Here is an 18,379-nt window from a genome sequence, read left to right as displayed (position 1 = left end):
TAACTGGAGTCATGGGTAACAGGAGTCATGGGTAACAGGAGTCATGGGTAATAGGAGTCATGGGTAACAGGAATCATGGGTAACAGGAATCATGGGTAACAGGAGTCATGGGTAACAGGAGTCATGGGTAACAGGAGTCATGGGTAACATGAGTCATGGGTAATAGGAGTCATGGGTAATAGGAGTCATGGGTAATAGTAGTCATGGGTAACAGGAGTCATGGGTAACAGGAGTCATGGGTAACAGGAGTCATGGGTAATAGGAGTCATGGTTAATAGGAGTCATGGGTAACATGAGTCATGGGTAATAGGAGTCATGGGTAATAGGAGTCATGGGTAATAGGAGTCATGGGTAACAGGAATCATGGGTAATAGGAGTCATGGGTAACAAGAATCATGGGTAATAGGAGTCATGGGTAATAGAAGTCATGGGTAACAGGAGTCATGGGTAATAGGAGTCATGGGTAACAGGAGTCATGGGTAATAGGAGTCATGGGTAATAAGAGACATGGGTAATAGGAGTCATGGGTAACAGGAATCATGGGTAATAGGAGTCACGGGTAATAGGAGTCACGGGTAACAGGAGTCATGGGTAACAGGAATCATGGGTAACAGGAGTCATGGGTAATAGGAGTCATGGGTAATAGGAGTCATGGGTAATAGGAGTCATGGGTAATAGGAGTCATGGGTAATAGGAGTCATGGGTAATAGGAGTCATGGGTAACAGGAGTCATGGGTAATAGGAGTCATGGGTAATAGGAGTCATGGGTAATAGGAGTCATGGGTAACAGGAGTCATGGGTAATAGGAGTCACGGGTAACAGGAATCATGGGTAACAGGAGTCATGGGTAATAGGAGTCATGGGTAATAGGAGTCATGGGTAATAGAAGTAATGGGTAACAGGAGTCATGGGTAATAGGAGTCATGGGTAACAGGAGTCATGGGTAATAGGAGTCATGGGTAATAAGAGACATGGGTAATAGGAGTCATGGGTAATAATAATGCATCACGATGTTGACCAGTTCCACGTTAATGAGTGTCTGGCTTGCGGGAGGACCAGAGAAAAACGCAAGAATACAAGAGAGTAGCCCAAAGCGCCACGCGGATAGAATCAACAATCCATATCTGTACCGCAAAACTTCTGACAACCTCGCAGCTACTCCTGCAGTCACTTCACGAGGCCTCGATTAGCCACAATCGTGCCGTGCTATTTCATGGCCTCGAAAAAGAAAGAGTAGCTCACCTCATATATCACTCATCTGATGTATTTATCAACATCAGTCCTTAGAATTGGGCTAGGCTGAATTAGATGTGTAAAACATTTGTCTGTAGCCATTGATTAATGGGTCGAGAGCCTTTGACTCCCTGCAATTGGAAATCAGGTGGGTTGTCGGCATACAAACCCAAGTTCTTTGCCGTGCTGACTTAGTGTCCCGAGAGCATGCGGTGTCCCTCCGAGGCACCCGGCCACTTCCTAAAGTGTCACGATATTCAAACGGCATATTATTCAGCTCACGTGATGTGACGGTGATTCTCACCGACAGGCAAGAGCGTTAGCTTAAGCAAAACTCTTTATCTGAGCCAGCTAACAGCAGATCATTCAAACTGTTGCAATGGCAGGCACCATTGAAAAACGCAACTCGGCAGCACCGTTTCAGGTCGAGATGTGTGCAACGGGGTTGGTGAGATGTTAACTACCTCGTCTGGTATACAGGCGGCCACGAGTTCGATCCCGACCCTGATGCCTGTATATCTGGAGTTTGGGTATCTCTCTTCCCGTCGCCACGTGGATTATTCTCCGGGTCCTCTGGTTTTTCCTCCACATTTAGAAACATGTGGTTAGAGCATTTGACTGCGATAAATTCCCACCCGACAAGCCACTTCGTTGAGCTTTCATTTGTGATAGCCAGGTCGCTTCAGAAAAAGAGATACACGGCTCGGTGAGTCTTACCCGGTAAACAAAAATAGTTTAATAGTTTTTAGTTTGAGAGGGGGCCATGTGGTCAGTGTTTATGGGAAATAGCGGACAAGTCAAATTGCCCATTGCCTATCTCCTGCTCGTGAGCAAACGCCGGGGTAAACAGTCAAGCAGGCTTGCGAGAAACTTGCATTCCAGCAGGCCGCCTAGTCAGTGCAGGCCCCCCACCACCGACTGGAGCGGTCTCCTCGTCGCTAGCAGCGTTTTAACGCAATCGTCAAACGCCCGTCGGCTTCTGCCAACGCTTGCCCTTAGGGCTGCGAGCACAGCTTACAAAAAGCAGAGAAGTGTACAAGTGCCTCCTAGCCGGGCCTCGAGCACTTGGCAGCAACTCAGTAACCGTAAATTGTGCTCTTGAGAAAGGGGTGAAAAAATGCAACCAATGGGCTGTATTCAACCCTGAAAGCAGACCTTGCGATGGGGAACGTTTCATTTATAAAGAGGGATGATTTGTGACTTCCAAATCCCATGCCTTGGTTGGCATGGGACTCATGGTCAACTATAGAAATAATTTTAATAAATCACAACATTTGGGAGTGCGATGAATACATGTGTAAGAACAGTGCGGAGCGATAGCGGGACAGCGTGGCTCCCCGGGACCATGGTTACTAATGGACGAGATATTAATGAGACGGGCGCCAATGGCGGAGAAGGACGGGTTAATGAGCATTCATGAGCCGGGATCAAATGGCGGGGAAGTGTGAGAAGGACGTGAGCGGCAGGGCCAGGTGCGGTGAGGAGGAATGAGGCTCAGGGTGTGGCCGGAGCGGGCGAGCGTAAATAGCAGAGTGAGCGGAGGCTTGGGGCTGCTTGGTGTGGGGAACTGTCGTCGTCGTCGTCGTCGCCGTAGTCGTCACCTGGCATCGGGTTGTTTACATCGTCTGCAAGATGTCTGGAGCTTGGAAGCTAGGATTGTCTCCGAGTAGGGTCGTGTCTCATCACCCGAGTGTACGGAGCTACGCGTGTTACGTGCCGAGTTGTTATTGGACTTTATTCTTAATAAACATACAGAGGACAAGACGGCGTCTCCGATAGTTACATTACACATGCGAGTTGCATACGTGAAATAGCGTGCATATGCATAGTTTAATGTCCGATGTGTGTATCTACACACACATGACGTAACAGCAACACGTTATATTCACGTACAATGTGAAGGCCATTCGACCAATTCGGTTAGTGTTTGTTACAAATCTGTTAAGTGTTGTTTAAGTTCAAGAAAGCGGCAACTTTGTACCGAACGTAATTCGAAGATTGTTCTCAAGGTCCTAAACTTGGCTGGAATTTGGGGCCGACAGCAAACTCAGATACAAGTACAGCCTAGGCTGATAAAAGTTCGTACAACTAAGCCACTTAGAAACTAAGCCAATGAGAAAAAAAAAAAAATCCACGTGTGAGCATTTACACAGAGCTGTGAGCACAATGTAGCTCACTTATCACTCGTGTCTTTATCCATTAGGCCCACTGGGTTGGCCATTGTGGCAGAGAAATGTTACACCCACCTACACTGCTTTGAATGCATGACCCACACTGTACTGCTTGGGGTCTGTTCTCCTCCATTCACAAGTCTGGATCCTTGATTCCCTGGCCAAACCGCTCCACCATGCCTATTTTTTTTTACCAGGTATGTGTGCTTCTTCCACGCACTGGTACCAGAACGTCGAACGTTCGGGTCGCTGGCCTGGAACATTCCCTACGAGTTCAACGAGTCAGACTTGCGTATCAGCGCACGGCAGGTTCAGGTAATGCGGCGGGTTCGTAATGTGTGTATGTTGAACTTCTTTAGCACCGTACGCAGAAAACCATCCCAATCAGAGGTGCGGGGGAAGGACAACAAACTAAACAATGTATGCATGTTGAAGTTCTTTAGCACTGTAAATAGCCAAACGAGCCAATTGGAGGTGCGGGAGAAGGGCAAGAAATAAAACGATGTATACATGTGTGTATGTTGAGTTTCTTTCACACCGTACGTAGCCAAACGTGCTAATCGGAGGTGCGGGAGGACAACGAATTAAACACAAAAAGCAGCCTTAAGAGAAATGAGTTTGTCAATCTAGATGATGGCCGCAGAAGCGCATCTGAAAAGCGCGTGACGCGGTGACCACTGCCTTTGTTCGCTGGTTTGACAAAAGCCGCTGCCGCGAGGATGACCGGAGTTCGCGTGATGCTTTATGCTCCTTGAGATAAGCGAGGTGTTGTGGTTCATTGTGGCAGGCACTTTGTGTGTAATGAGTGGGGACCTTATAGGTGAAGTTGACTTACGGGCTGCTTAAACTTGTGGACGGTGAACTCTCCATTGGTGGGGTCGGGCTCACTGCCATCGCACAGGGCACTCATCAGAGCCACCAGTGACTTGGGCACAGACACCTGGAACACAGGGACACAACAACAATCACTCCTCATGCATAGTCAATGCGACATCAACAGTGGGCCACAAGCATGTCCATTAAATCGCTTTACACACGAGCACTTCCAAAAGTTAGTCGACAAGAGGCGGACACAGTTATTTGCAATTAACTTCTATTCACATCAAAATAGCGTGATGTTGAATTTATTATTGTAAATATGCACTCATCAAAATGAGAATAACACTATCAAAGCGACAAAGAAGGGATTGACAGAAAATGAAGTAATAAGTTGTACTCAATCTCGGGAAAATAATTTCGGGCCACCCCGTATATGTGAGTCACTGGCATTGTGGCAAGAGCACCCAACGCACCATCGGCAGCTGCTGAGGTCAAATCTTGTTTGTGGGTTGACTCAGCCCATTCCAATGCAGCCACGAACCCTGCCACACAATTGTGGAATTACCACCGCCAGCTCAAGATCACCCATGGAGCTGCATGCAACCCAATGCTCAGTTGAGGGTGGAGGCGTTTCATTTTTTGGATTGGCATACGTACGTGCATTAAATTCTGGCCTGTGTGAAATGACATTCAATCTATTTTCCATCCGTCTCTTCTCTTTCCATTCGCGCACACAAAGGTCAGACATGTGGTCGTTGCATCCCTCCGACAGGCCCCTTCATTGCCCCTATTTTTGTGTTGTTTTTGTTTTAGCAGGTAAGGCCCACTGAGCTATGTAGCTCTTTTTCCCCGAAGCGAACAGGCCACAAATCATAGCTCAACAAAGCGGCTTATCGCGTGGAAGTTTATAACTGCCAAATACTGTAAATGCTTGTTGATTATAAATGTGGAGGGAAAACTCTGAAAACTCGGAGAAAAACATCCACGCGACCACGGGGAGAACACGCAAGCTCCAAATATAGAGCAGCAGGCGCCAGGGTCGCGATCGTACCCACGACCTCCTGTATACCAGGCGAGGTAGTTAACATCTCTATAGAGAGAGAGACACGCAAGCTCCAAATATACAGCAGCAGGCGCCAGGGTCGGGATCGTACCCACGACCTCCTGTATACCAGGCGAGGTAGTTAACATCTCTATAGAGAGAGACACGCAAGCTCCAAATATACAGCAGGCGCCAGGGTCGGGATCAAACCCACGACCTCCTGTATACCAGGCAAGGTAGTTAACATCTCTATAGAGAGAGACATGCAAGCTCCAAATATACGGCAGGCGCCAGGGTCGGGATCAAACCCACGACCTCCTGTATAGCAGGCGAGGCAGTTAACATCTCTCAAACAGGCTCCATCTCATATTCGTTGGGCCTTTCGGTGAAGTCACGTAGATAGGTTCAAAGAAAATAACAAAAAATACCAAAAACTGCAACGTTTCGACCACAACACAAGCGATTGTCATCAGGAAGAAAAAAGAGAGGGGGAAAGACTGTTGATTATAAATGTGGAGGGAAAACATCCACGCGACCACTTGTGTTGTGGCCGAAACGTCGTGAGAATTTTATTGTGTTATTTTATTTCATCAATTTTTTATTTTATTCTCATTCTACGTGACTTTACCGAAAGAACTAAAGAAGATGAATCCTTGCAGTCACGAAAGCTTTAAATAGAGATTAGCATGTTAATGTGAGAGATTAGCATGTTAATGTGAGAGTTGAGCATGTTAATGTGAGAGATGAGCATGTTAATGTGAGAGATTAGCATGTGAATGTGAGAGATTGGCAATTTAATGTGAGAGATGAGCATGTTAATGTGAGAGATTAGCATGTTAATGTGAGAGGTGGCTGTGTGAGTGTGGGACATTTAACCTGTTAATGTAAAATCAGAGAGCCGAAAATAACAACTTACGTCGGAAGGTGGTAGGATGGGAATATTATAGTTAGTTATGACTTAAACTGGTTGATAACGTCCTTCCAATGATTTCTCAGTTTGTACCCATCTTCTCGATTGAAGTTGTGTCTGTGTCTATATATGTGGATGGCTTCATGAATGAATCTTTGTTGATAGCCAGTGGGTTTGCAAAGTACCTTCGTCTTAGAGAAATCAATTTCGAGTGAGCCCATCGCATTAAAACAATGATCAGCCACGGCCGAGGTATTGGTCCTACCGTGTTTCAGATCTGCCTTGTGTGCACGAACACGGTTCCGAGACACGTCGCTTAGTTTCCGCAATGTAACTGTAGTGACATCGTTGGATGTCACTACAGTTGGATGTCACTGTGTGAATCCGGGCTGGGAGAGCCACGGCGTGCGATGCACTAACATCGCGGACACCACGTATGTGTGGGTGCAGCACCGGCCCTAGCGGAGATCGGTGAGCACCCACTGACAGTGACGGATGGCACCACGCTCTGCGTGCAGTGCCGGCCCCTACAGGATAGGATGCGAGAGTGCCGAGCGCGGAATGGGGTTACAAGGGGCCATGGCGCTCTGGTTGACCCCGGAGGACACGTGGCCGGTTGCGGCTACACGGGAACCCCCAAAGAGGGGCTAGGGGTGATCACGTGTCCAGATCGAGATGCTGCTAGAGGATTCTAGAAGGTGGTCGTGGCGAGGGGCGGAGCGAGCCCCGCCACAGACGATATAAGCCGGGTCCCCCAGTGGGACCGGCTGCTGTGGTTCATCCTGAAGTCTCCACGTTCTAGGTCTACAGACTCCCCAACACGTGGACCCGGACCCGAGCTGGGGACCGGTCCGTTGTAGCTAGTTACGGTGTAATTAGTGTAGTTAGCCTGGTGGTTACGTAGCTAGTTATGGTGTAATTAGTGTAGTTAGCCTGGTGGTCACGTAGCTAGTTACGGTGTAATTAGTGTAGTTAGCCTGGTGGTCACGTAGCTAGTTACGGTGTAACTAGTGTAGTTAGCCTGGTGGTTACGTAGCTAGTTACGGTGTAATTAGTGCAGTTAGCCAGGTGGTTACGTAGCTAGTTACGGTGTAATTAGTGTAGTTAGCCTGGTGGTTACGTAGCTAGTTACGGTGTAATTAGTGTAGTTAGCCTGGTGGTCACGTAGCTAGTTACGGTGTAACTAGTGTAGTTAGCCTGGTGGTTACGTAGCTAGCTACGGTGTAATTAGTGTAGTTAGCCTGGTGGTTACGTAGCTAGTTATGGTGTAATTAGTGTAGTTAGCCTGGTGGTCACGTAGCTAGTTACGGTGTAACTAGTGTAGTTAGCCTGGTGGTCACGTAGCTAGTTACGGTGTAATTAGTGCAGTTAGCCAAGTGGTTACGTAGCTAGTTACGGTGTAATTAGTGTAGTTAGCCTGGTGGTCACGTAGCTAGTTACGGTGTAACTAGTGTAGTTAGCCTGGTGGTCACGTAGCTAGTTACGGTGTAATTAGCGTAGTTAGTCTGGTGGTCACGTAGCTAGTTACGGTGTAACTAGTGTAGTTAGCCTGGTGGTCACGTAACTAGTTACGGTGTAACTAGTGTAGTTAGCCTGGTGGTCACGTAGCTAGTTACGGTGTCATTAGTGTAGTTAGCCTGGTGGTTACGTAGCTAGTTACAGTGTAATTAGTGTAGATAGCCCGGTGGTTACGTAGCTAGTTACGGTGTAATTAGTGTAGTTAGCCTGGTGGTCACGTAGCTAGTTACGGTGTGATTAGTGTAGTTAGCCTGGTGGTTACGTAGCTAGTTACGGTATAATTAGTGTAGTTAGCCATAGGTTGTTTTCTGGTAAAGGGGCAGTTACCCCTTTGTGTTGGTGTGTTTGTGTTAAATGTGTTGCCTCCAAAGAGTACGTCTGCGAGTCAGTTTGAGCCCACTACATAACTTCTGCCGCAGACAGCTTAGTTTGTAGACGCCGGGGTATTGCATGTCAGGGATCACATCCTTCACAGATGGGATCAGATCACGAATTTTACGTACTGTGTTAAATCGAACCTGATCTTGTGTTTGCTCATGATTTTGGAGCTATTTTTGGTGACCCCTGCTTTGTATGGCAAGGTGATGGTTTTGATTGGGTCCTCAGATGGTTCTTTCCCAACAGTTGGGGTGATAGCTTTACGGATTGTGTCGTCTGAATATCCATTCATCTTGAGAGCGTGGTGTACGTGTTTCAGTTCATTGGCTAGGTGATGATGGTCGGAAATACATCGAGCTCTATGGTGCAGCATCTCAGGGTAATGAGCTCACTCCTATTTAATCTCCAAATGCACTTAAATCGCACTTAAATCGCTCGGTACAGCTGGCGTTTTCATTTACACGGTCGCGGATGGCGCATACCATTTTGGGTAAAACATTTCGCTGGGTTTTGAGATCCTTACAAAAAGATATCCGATTGCCCCTGCATAACTCAATGGCTCTGCGATGGGGAAGAGTTGAATTAATTGATGCGCCGGTATCAGCGCTCCGAAACCCAAAGTTTAGTTTGGCAGTTGTCTCTTGTGTGAACATGAGCACGTGAGTGGCTATTTAAGGTCGTGACTCTGCTTACAGAATGATTTACTTAAACGCCGTAATTTGGGTATAAATAGAGCACGGGTTCCATTCGGCCCGGCCAAGGCTTAGGGGCAGCAGTAGGCCCAGTAATGCCGTCCGCGCACGCAGCAGTCAACTGCTGTCAGGTAGCTTAGGCACGCTAGTAGCACGGTTTATACGGTTTACAGTGGCGTAAAAGCCCACTTAAGGCTTACACAAACAAGCATATAAATAAACATTGAGGGCTGCGTGTAGGCGGTTGGAAAAGGGACACTCGGATGAATGCACAGAGGCAGGTATCGGCACGCAAACAAATTGACGGTAAACCGATTGAATGTTCATCCATGTCAATAAACGAGGAGTTGCGGAATCTTAAATGCGCATTACTTAACAAGCTAAGCCTTTACCCTAAACATGATTGGTCATTGTTATGGCACCGAAACAAACTTATTAGAGCAAAAACAAAATAGCCTTGCAAACATTTTAATCCAATTCCTTACAACTTCAGAATTAGAGGTGACATTTGAGGTGGCTAGGGGGACGAGGGGGTGGAGGGGAGGCTAATGTCTGAGTCAGAGAATTTAAATCGGCACCACTAATATCTTGGGTTCGAAGATAGGCAGCCACACAAAGTGAGCGTTTCTAGCCTCGGCTCAGTCATCAAAGGCTACACGATAAACTCGCAGAGTTTATAGCTAGGAGCAGATAACATTTTTCCATTTATGAAAGTGCAATTAATTATGAGGACGCTCCGGTGGTGTAGTGGTGAGCACACTGGACTTGCAATCCGCAGGTTGTCGGTTCGATTTCTTGGCACGGCAGTTGAAAACAAATGGCACAAGTTTCTCAAATCCCTCCGCATCTGTCCACCCAGCAATGTCAATGGGTATCATGACAGTTAATCTATTGGCGAGTCACGTGTGGTGGGATCAAGTGTGGGTACTCCCACCTATTCCAAAATATCTGGCCAGCTTGGAAGAGTAGGCCAATAATACCCTATAGAGGGGCTGTCTAGAGCTCCCTTCATTGGAGGCCCTTCAACTAGCATAGGTGAGAGCATGCAGACGCGGGGCTGCACTTTTATTTTTACCAAGAAAAAATGCTTAATAATTCACCGTGTCTTAAATGTTACGTGAGAACAAATTGACATGTGGCTATGATTTTTTTTTCCTTTAAAAAAAAGAGCCGGAAAAACAGAGCGAGATGGCACCACCTCGAACACCGCACGTTTATTTTCTCGAAAACGTTTAAACTACCGGGCGGCAGTAAACACCGCCTGCACAGCCTGCATCAGGGTCAATACCGCAGAAGTCACGGTGGCCGGTCACACAAGTGCAGATCATGCCCGACAAAGATTTACGGTTTGATCCACGTGCCTCGTTTCCTTTGACTCCCACGTCAAAAGGTGGGGGCTGGCAAAGGTCTTGTCACAGGCTCCATCTGATTGGCCACCCACAGTCACGCGTCTGGTCACATGATAATTACGACTCGCTGTGATTGGTCACCGACGCTTTTTAATTGCTACTCAATGGGCACCGGTCAGGAAGCCAACATCCCCCCTGATGAAGACTGCAGCTCAGCGGTTCAAAGGTGGAGATGAAGCATTTTAATGTTTCAGGCTGAACCTTCCACTTCTGTTTGTGCTCAACAGCCAATATTTTGACATGCGAGAATACATAAAGTATTCCTCCGAATCATGTTCTGAAACTATATTACTCAAATAAGAGTATTTATTTGAGCAAACTCATCAAAGGCATTTCAGGAAGCGCACCTTCTAGCTAAGAGAACGACAGTGATGTGACTCCAGAACTCGTTCCGTAGTGTCATCTTCCCGGGAGTTCCAGAAGAATGTTTCTTAACCTTATGCTATGACTCCAAGAGCACATTGGAATGCCTAAAAGAAAAGTCTATTTCTGAGATATACCAATTGTGTTAGAACACAAGTCCAACTCTCCATGCCAAAATATTGTTTCCATTCTCTAAGTTTATGGGACTTGCAGATAATGTTTATCAGCAGCATTTGTTTAAGCAGGCAAACTCATAACCTGTTTTGACTTTCTGAGCCTCATCAGAAGTCAGTCCCTGAAACAAACGCTGCTGCTCTGTGCCAGGTGTTATCTGCGACAACAATTAAATCAGCCAAATATAGTAAACCCATAAACCTGCTGAACACAACTCTTGTTTATAACGGGCGTTAGAGGCGTAACTCTGAATTCAGTTCATTGTTTTATAATTTAACAGTCCAGTGAGAATAATTTACTTATGCAAATGGCGACCTAGCTGACTGATTATGGTTGCGCCATCACAGCCAATATTTTTTTAGTAATTCAACTGCAATAAAAATACTGAAATATAACAGCTTAAAGTGTTAAGATTCGAAATTCTCATCGCGATGCGAAAAAATAAAAAACTACGCGAGAAATATTTGCGACCGAAAAAAAAAGGTAATCCATCGTGCATTATTTAACCCGTAGACTGTGCAGTGTCAGTGTAAAAGTTCACAACTGGTCTCACAGAGGGGGCCTTAGTGGTGGTGCTGGTTGTGGTGCTGGTTGTGGTGCTGCTTGCGAGTGCACTGCGGTGCATTTCACTCGGGCACCACTGCGTCGTTACCTTGGCATCGTAGGTGAACTTTAGCGACGGGGTGTCCTGGCAAGGGACCATGCTCCGGCAGTGAATTGCCTGCAGAGACAGAATGGCGGTTTGCGTGGGTATTGCAGCTGTCGACACTCGATACACATTCACGTGGCAATTCCTCCGGGTCCTCCGGTTTTACCCTCCACTTTGAGAAACGTGCGTTTAGAGTATTTGGCTGCTATATATTTCTACGTGATAAGCCACTTCGTTGGGATATCATTTGTGGCCAAGTCGCTCCTGAAAAAGAGCTACTCTGTATGTAGCTCAGTGGGTCTTATCTGGTAAAATAAAAATAAACTTTAGTTTTAAAAGTTTAGTTAACATTATAGCTTCTAAAGATCTTGTTTTCTTTTTGAGAAGGGTCCCGTCCATGTCAGTGGCTCTTCAAGTCAAGCACCTTCCCAGGCAGGGATCTGCCATCGCATTTTGTATTTAAATACAAACGTTAAAAGCTCAACGGGGGTAGGGCTGTTCTAGTGCTTGGTGTGCAGCCCCATGAATCCTACTGGCCATCTGTGAAAAAGAGCTTCATAGCTCATCGGATTTCTCCAGGGATAAATAAAGATTCTGAATCCCGCAATTTGAGTTCAACTCTCAGCCGCAGCTAACATCAGCGGTGAGCAATATCTGAACGGGTCCTGGGGTCCCCTTTTAGGTGTAGCCACGAATGTAATTAACCACTTGACAAAAGCACCGCTGTGTAGCTGACAAAGAGCCAAGGTGGCCGAATGAGATGTCACGGCAAACATTGACCTTGAACAAATACATTTATATTTTGATACAACGAGAATCAATACATTGCTGGAAGAAGACACCCCCCTTGGCCATGTGAGTCATAGGGGTTTGCTTTAACCATTGCGTACCGTGCTGGTAAGCGTGGTAAAGGGTGGAGGGTAGGGGGTGGGGCGGTGGTTCCGGGAATGGTCCAGAAAACACTCGACCACTGATGTTAGCCGTGTCCAAAAAAAATCGAGTTTAGTGTTCGTAGCATAGTGCGAAAATCATTGCGGAAACTGCTCCACACCTTGTATATAATACGCCCGAGTGATTGAATGAACCGACTGAATGGGAGTATTTTTTCAGTGAGAGATCGCTGTACTCACAAAACATTTCTTAACAACGACGTCTCACTTGATGTACCTCCTGAAATGGCCTTTCACAGCCGCAAACGTGTTAATGTGACCGCTTGGCCACGTTAAACTTTAACGCGGTGTTACGTAAGTTGACAGAACATTAAATGAGCAGTAACTCGGAAGATACAATCATTGACGATTCTACCGGTCAAAACTGGACGGCCACAGGTGGGTTCACTCGCCAATGGGCCAGGTTGCAAGGAGTCGACAGTTTGGAATGACTACGGCAAGCTAAACCATCTACAGCTAGATGTTAAAGCTCCTGAGTAACATTAATGATAATTGCTCTTCTTTGGTTCTTTCGGTAAAGTCACGTAGAATGAGAATAAAATAATAAATTGATAAAATAAAATAACACAATAATATTAATATTTATTATTTTATTCTCATTCTACGTGACTTTACCGAAAGAACCAAAGAAGATGAATCATTGCAGTCATGAAAGCTTTAAATCGAAATGATAATTGCGCGTATTAGTGTCATAGTCCCATAGCCCATCATGATCAGCAATGGTCAATCCACTACAAAATTATAAGCCTTGATCCTGTAATATAATAATTCCCACCTGCAGGTATATCGAACTTCTATTGCACCGTACACAGCCAACCGTGCTCATCCACGGAAAGACAACAAACTAAACACCAAAAAAGTTTAAAAGAAATGAGTCTCTACACGATTGCATCGAGAGAGAGAAAGGTGAGATGAAGCGATGAGAGATAAAGTGATGGATGACATTAAGCGATGAGAGATAAAGTGATGGATGACATTAAGCGATGAGATATAAAGTGATGAGAGTGACGAGATCAAAAGATGAGATAATGTTCATGTACTTAATAGCCTCGAGGTTTTTGTGGACCAATTTCATTATCCGCGAAATTTGCCAATCACGACCATCGCCGGAAAGTATCCCTCGCGAATAATGAGGCATCCACTTATACACTTTGCATAAAATGTTGCTCGTCAATGTTCCCATGCACGTTGCGCCGCGTGTATCGCGAGCACTACAATCGATGTGAACCATTGAATCGAAGAACCGGTGAGACGGACGTCGCTCGGAACCCCCCACGGGGACTCTACCCACACAACCCTGTTCCGCCGTCTCCTTCCCGTAACTCCACCACCGCCACCACGTCCCCCACGCTCCAAACACGTTGGCTCTCCAGAGCTCGTTGCCGCTAGAGTGACAAAACGCTGCGCGCGAGCTTCTTGAGGGTCGACGTTTCACACGTCGGAGCGGTACCCGGCCCTTGACATCTTCTTCCGCGTCAATACACCACCGCCATCTTCTTCACTGCGGCCGTTAGAGAGATCCCGTGACGGTCCCGGCGGACAGCAGGTCATGCGTGCGTGCTGGCGTCGCGGCCCAAATGCGCCAGCTACAAAATGGTCGCTCGCAAGTTCGCTGCTTGGGTAAAATCGGGCAGCAGTATCGCACCCTAATGGCAAACTACAGTCGTCTCTGAAACACCGAGCTTTTGTGATCAGCTTGTGCTCTAAGAATCGCACAATTGCCAAATGTACTTACATCTTGTTATTATTATTATTGTGGCTAATGACATTAAAGGAAGCATAGGGAGTATGGAGAGTAGTGTGGGGAAGGTGAGGGCACAACTGATCAGAAACCATCTTGAATGGTTCACAGCCAAGATGCCACAGCGAGGCACTGGGAAGTGGAAATTTCACTCGTCCACTCGACCAGTGCTGGACATTCCACATTTCTATGGTGGGGGCTGGTCTATCTAGGAGACAACCAATACAGACTTCCCACAACGTGGTATTCATTTGGTCGATTCTGGAGAGAAATTATAGACCCGAGTTAATCTGCAACCAAATGTGTAAAAACTGTAACTTGGGGGATATCAGATGACGTTAATGTGTTGGTGGTTTTTGATTAAAGCTTTGCTGATGATGCAAGCAAAAGTATCTCGTTTGCCCATGCGCTGCATCATTTTACCAATTCGCTGCGCTTGGAGTGGAAACAAATGGCGCGCGGTGTCAAACGAAACTTTGGCGCAGCCGCCAGCCGAAAGCCAAACAGGGGAAAGAATGAAAGAAACGGGGCGCTCAATTAACAATCGCAGCCTCGCCCGTCCTCGCACGGCGAGGCCAGACGGCAGCCGAGAGACAATGCCAGCATTGTTGCGGTCGCGACATTGGCACGAACGTTATTGATGTTGTAACTCCACACAAGGGCTGAGGGGCTGCCTGTTGGACCACACTTCCAAATATCTGTCTTTACCGCCCTGATATCTCAATCGACCTCTTATGCACGGGAGTCAGAAGCTCACTGGCGGTTACAGACTACCAATTTAAATCGACGCACATACGGGTGTTCATGGCTTGCGAATTAAAGGGTCATCTTTCGACCAAATGCCTGCGAATGAGTAAAGGCGTTAAGCGTATACCCATTCAGCACAGCGGTGCAAATGCAGTTAAACTATGGGCAAATACAGCACTGGGTGGGGATGGTTAACTTCTCGGGGCAGATAATGTGACTCTCGGATATGTGACTGGTGGATATCTGACTGGCGGATATGTGACATCGTACTGTACTCAAAAAATCAATGAGCGGTGCTCATCTTCTCTGACGGCACTAATTCCATTGGTGGACATTCAACATTCCTCTGGCTGGGACCAGTCTGTCCAAAGCATGAGCACTGTTGGCATCTTACGGTGCGGTGGCAAATCGACCCGCCAGGGACGATGGGCAGAGTTGGCCCAGGACCGGGGTGCGAACTCAGAACCTTTCAGCGAGCGAGCCACTCTGCCGTTGGGCCCCGCGGCCCGATCACAATCTATTGTAAAAGTTCGGCGTTCCGTTTGTCCGTTATTTGTCCGTCAACTCAATTACAAGAGCCTTTCATAAGGCCTGAATCAAAAAGTTATAGAAAGTGGATGCCCCCAGTGGGGGTAAAAAGTTGATCTGACAGGTTTACAACAATTGTCAACCCCCCCCCCCCCCCCCCAAAAAAAATGTATTTTGTAGCCTTATATGCTTACACACCCTACATGCAATAAAGTCAGTAGTATCATCTGCATACATTGGGAGAGGGGGAAGAGGACATCGATGGGGGCGACGGGCGAGGCGCTAAGCGCTGAGAAGCCCTTCATAGGAGCTTAGAATAAGGCGGGCCGTAGTTTCGCCTTATTCCAGCTCCTGTAAAAATGTTGAAAGTTAAGCTGTTGCTTGAGCTCAACACAATCTGAAAATGTGACCTCTCCAACTGAAGAGTCCGTTCAAATGTTTGAACGTCCTCTTTTCATTTTCACCGTTTGCAATGTAACCATACTGAGCAGTTTCGATGACAACGATGGCAAATTCCTCTACGGCTGAAGCGAGCCAGCTCGTGCAGCGGTTGAGGAATCCGGAGAAACTTGGTGAGGAAGTGAAACGGCGTCTTGCCTTTGTGTTTAGGAATTACCGCTTTAAACGAACGCAGTTGTGTGCATTCTCTCGCTCCGACAACAGCGTACACGGTCACACGGGCAATGGATCAGCTGGCCCCCCCGTAAAAAAAAAAAAAAATCCCATTAGCATTGCACACAGGCCATTTAGAGTGCACACATTGCGAGCCCTGACTGTGGGTCGCCACTATGGGAGGCTCCCGGGTTAGTGCGTAACTTAACGCCGGGAGTCGGTCAAAAAAGTTCCCGACTTTTTTTTTTTTTCCCCGCGGCCTGAATAATGCGGCTGGCGGCAGCACATTTCGTGAACTTGGCTGCGATCTCGGCAGCGCCGGGGGCCGCTATTCATAGATCGCTAGGTCGCTCACGTGTCTCCACGGCATCAGCATGCTCATGGCCGGCGCTGCATTGGCGGAGCAAAAAAACCCGCACGTAGGAAGCAACGCAACTATAGCTTTATTTTATAACGGTTCCAACGTTACTTTTAGATCCGAAGTGTAAGTCTAATTTTGCTGAAGCGTGGCTCCTACCCATACAAATGTGGAATTTTCCACCGGGTCTGAGTAGCGGCCCCTCGCACACAGTATGAGCAAGTCGGTTTCTGAATAACTTTTGCAGAGCCAGAGGGCCGCATTTTCTCCAGGTACGCGTGTCATTTTACGTGATATAAGACTTGGGAATTAAATCGGCTAAATACTGAAAACCAATAAACTTGCTGAGCAACTCTTGAAGACATGTTTACAGCGGGCATCAGATGTGCAGCTCTTAATTCGAATAGTTGTTTTCATCAGTTAACAGCTCAGTGAGAAAATAAACAAAATGCGAATGAAGACCTGGCTGACTGTACTTGCGTAACCACAGCCACTAATTACTCGCCACATAATGAGGTTGCAATTAATTTCACACATTGACCTGTGACACGAGCATACCATGACCTGTGAATCATTTGTGTTTTTTTTTTCTACTCCAGATAATGATTGTTTTAACGAGTATGCCGCTTGATCACAGTGAAATGAAAGCAAAGCGTTTCCACGTTCAAACCAACGTTAGTCAGCGCCGACCTTATTTGTGGAAACTCCACATGCCTCTGGTCATTAGCCAATCTCTTTACAGGGCAACCAGTATCAACTCCCCCACAAAGTGACGGTGATTTTAATGAACCCTGATTAAAAGAAGGTCAGAGGCAACTTCTGACGGGAATGTGAACTGCAGAACTTCTGAAATGAATTGGAATGTGCCCGGCCGGATCATATCTCTTGAAGCAAAATGTAATCGATTGGCTCCAGGACTAGGTCGCTTCTGAAAAATAAGTTAAAACCTCAGCGGGCTTTGCCTGCTAGGATGGGGATGGTTTAGTTGTATTTGTATATTTTTGGGGGATTTGTTTACCTCTCTTGTACTTAGTACTCCTGTCGTGTTTGTTTTTTACATTGTTTGTTGTTGTAACGTTCTTGCCGTGTGCCCCGACTGGACATTTGTGAAAAAAAGCTTTATAGCTCATCGGATTCCTCCAGTACAAATAAATACAGGTAGTCCCCGACTTACGATGGTCCGACTTACGATATTTCGATCTTACAAAATTGTAAAATATTTTTAATTTCGCGCGGCAGGCAAACGCAGCAGCGTTACGAGGTACGATACTGTAACTTTATCATCGCCATCCTCCTCTTCCGACAACTAAGTTAATGTAGCCATCAACAACCTAACATTGTTCAAGTATGCAGACGACGGACAGAATCTTGGTGAGTACAGTAGAATATGATACGTCACGATACGTTCAGTGCACGTATGATACGTAGCTTTAGCGATTTCATTTTAGGGTTACCACGATACGATACATACGTTCAACGCATGTTAAAAGTTTTTACAGCAGATAGGATTGTTTCCTGAAAACACTTTCTTTGAAATTGCAGTTCATATAGGTAGGCTAAGAATTTACCTTGTTTATTACTATAAATGTTACTGTGCAATACAGTATTGTAATTAATAAATACATACAGTATATAGTTTATACAGTACGGTGCTGTAAATTGCTCTGTTTTGCTAAATTATCACCATTCTTTAAGACTCCTGGGTAGGCTAGGCCATTTTCGACTGACGATATTTTCGACTTACGATGGGGTCGTCGTAACGCATCTCCATCGTAAGTCGGGAACTACCTGTATTCTGATTCTGATGAATGCTTCTGATGGCAAGTTTCAATCAGTAATATTGAACTATATAATCGCTAAACAAATTCTATAGGGAAGCACTGACCCAGAAGGCCCAGAGGCTGACAGATTCCGTGTTCAGGTCTATCAAGATGAAACCAAACCCCCAACCCACTCACTGTTTACTGTCACTCTTGTGGATGTCACAAAAGGATCTCTCAAATTTGCCAATTCCCCACCGAAAAGTGTTTTCTATTTTGTAAAGGACTCAGTTTCTGATCACAGGGAGAGGGGATTGTGATGGGC

General features: G+C 46.3%; 1 protein-coding gene across 1 annotated transcript in view; it reads right to left on the bottom strand.

Annotated features, from left to right (window-relative positions):
* LTA4H (leukotriene A4 hydrolase) overlaps positions 1 to 18,379 on the bottom strand; it is a 128,888-nt gene that overhangs the window by 71,760 nt on the left and 38,749 nt on the right. The window contains exons 5-6 of the mRNA XM_076067106.1: positions 11,362 to 11,430; positions 4,240 to 4,344 (exon numbers count right to left, since the gene is read on the bottom strand). Coding sequence (XP_075923221.1) covers positions 4,240 to 4,344; positions 11,362 to 11,430 — 174 coding nt within the window. The remainder of the gene's footprint in view (positions 1 to 4,239; positions 4,345 to 11,361; positions 11,431 to 18,379) is intronic.

This window comes from Petromyzon marinus, chromosome 14 (genome assembly GCF_048934315.1).
Source record: "Petromyzon marinus isolate PM22_M1 ecotype Great Lakes invasive population chromosome 14, UKy_Petmar_22M1.pri1.0, whole genome shotgun sequence".
Classification (NCBI taxonomy): domain Eukaryota; kingdom Metazoa; phylum Chordata; class Hyperoartia; order Petromyzontiformes; family Petromyzontidae; genus Petromyzon; species Petromyzon marinus.
This window is presented reverse-complemented; position numbering and strand designations above follow the sequence as displayed.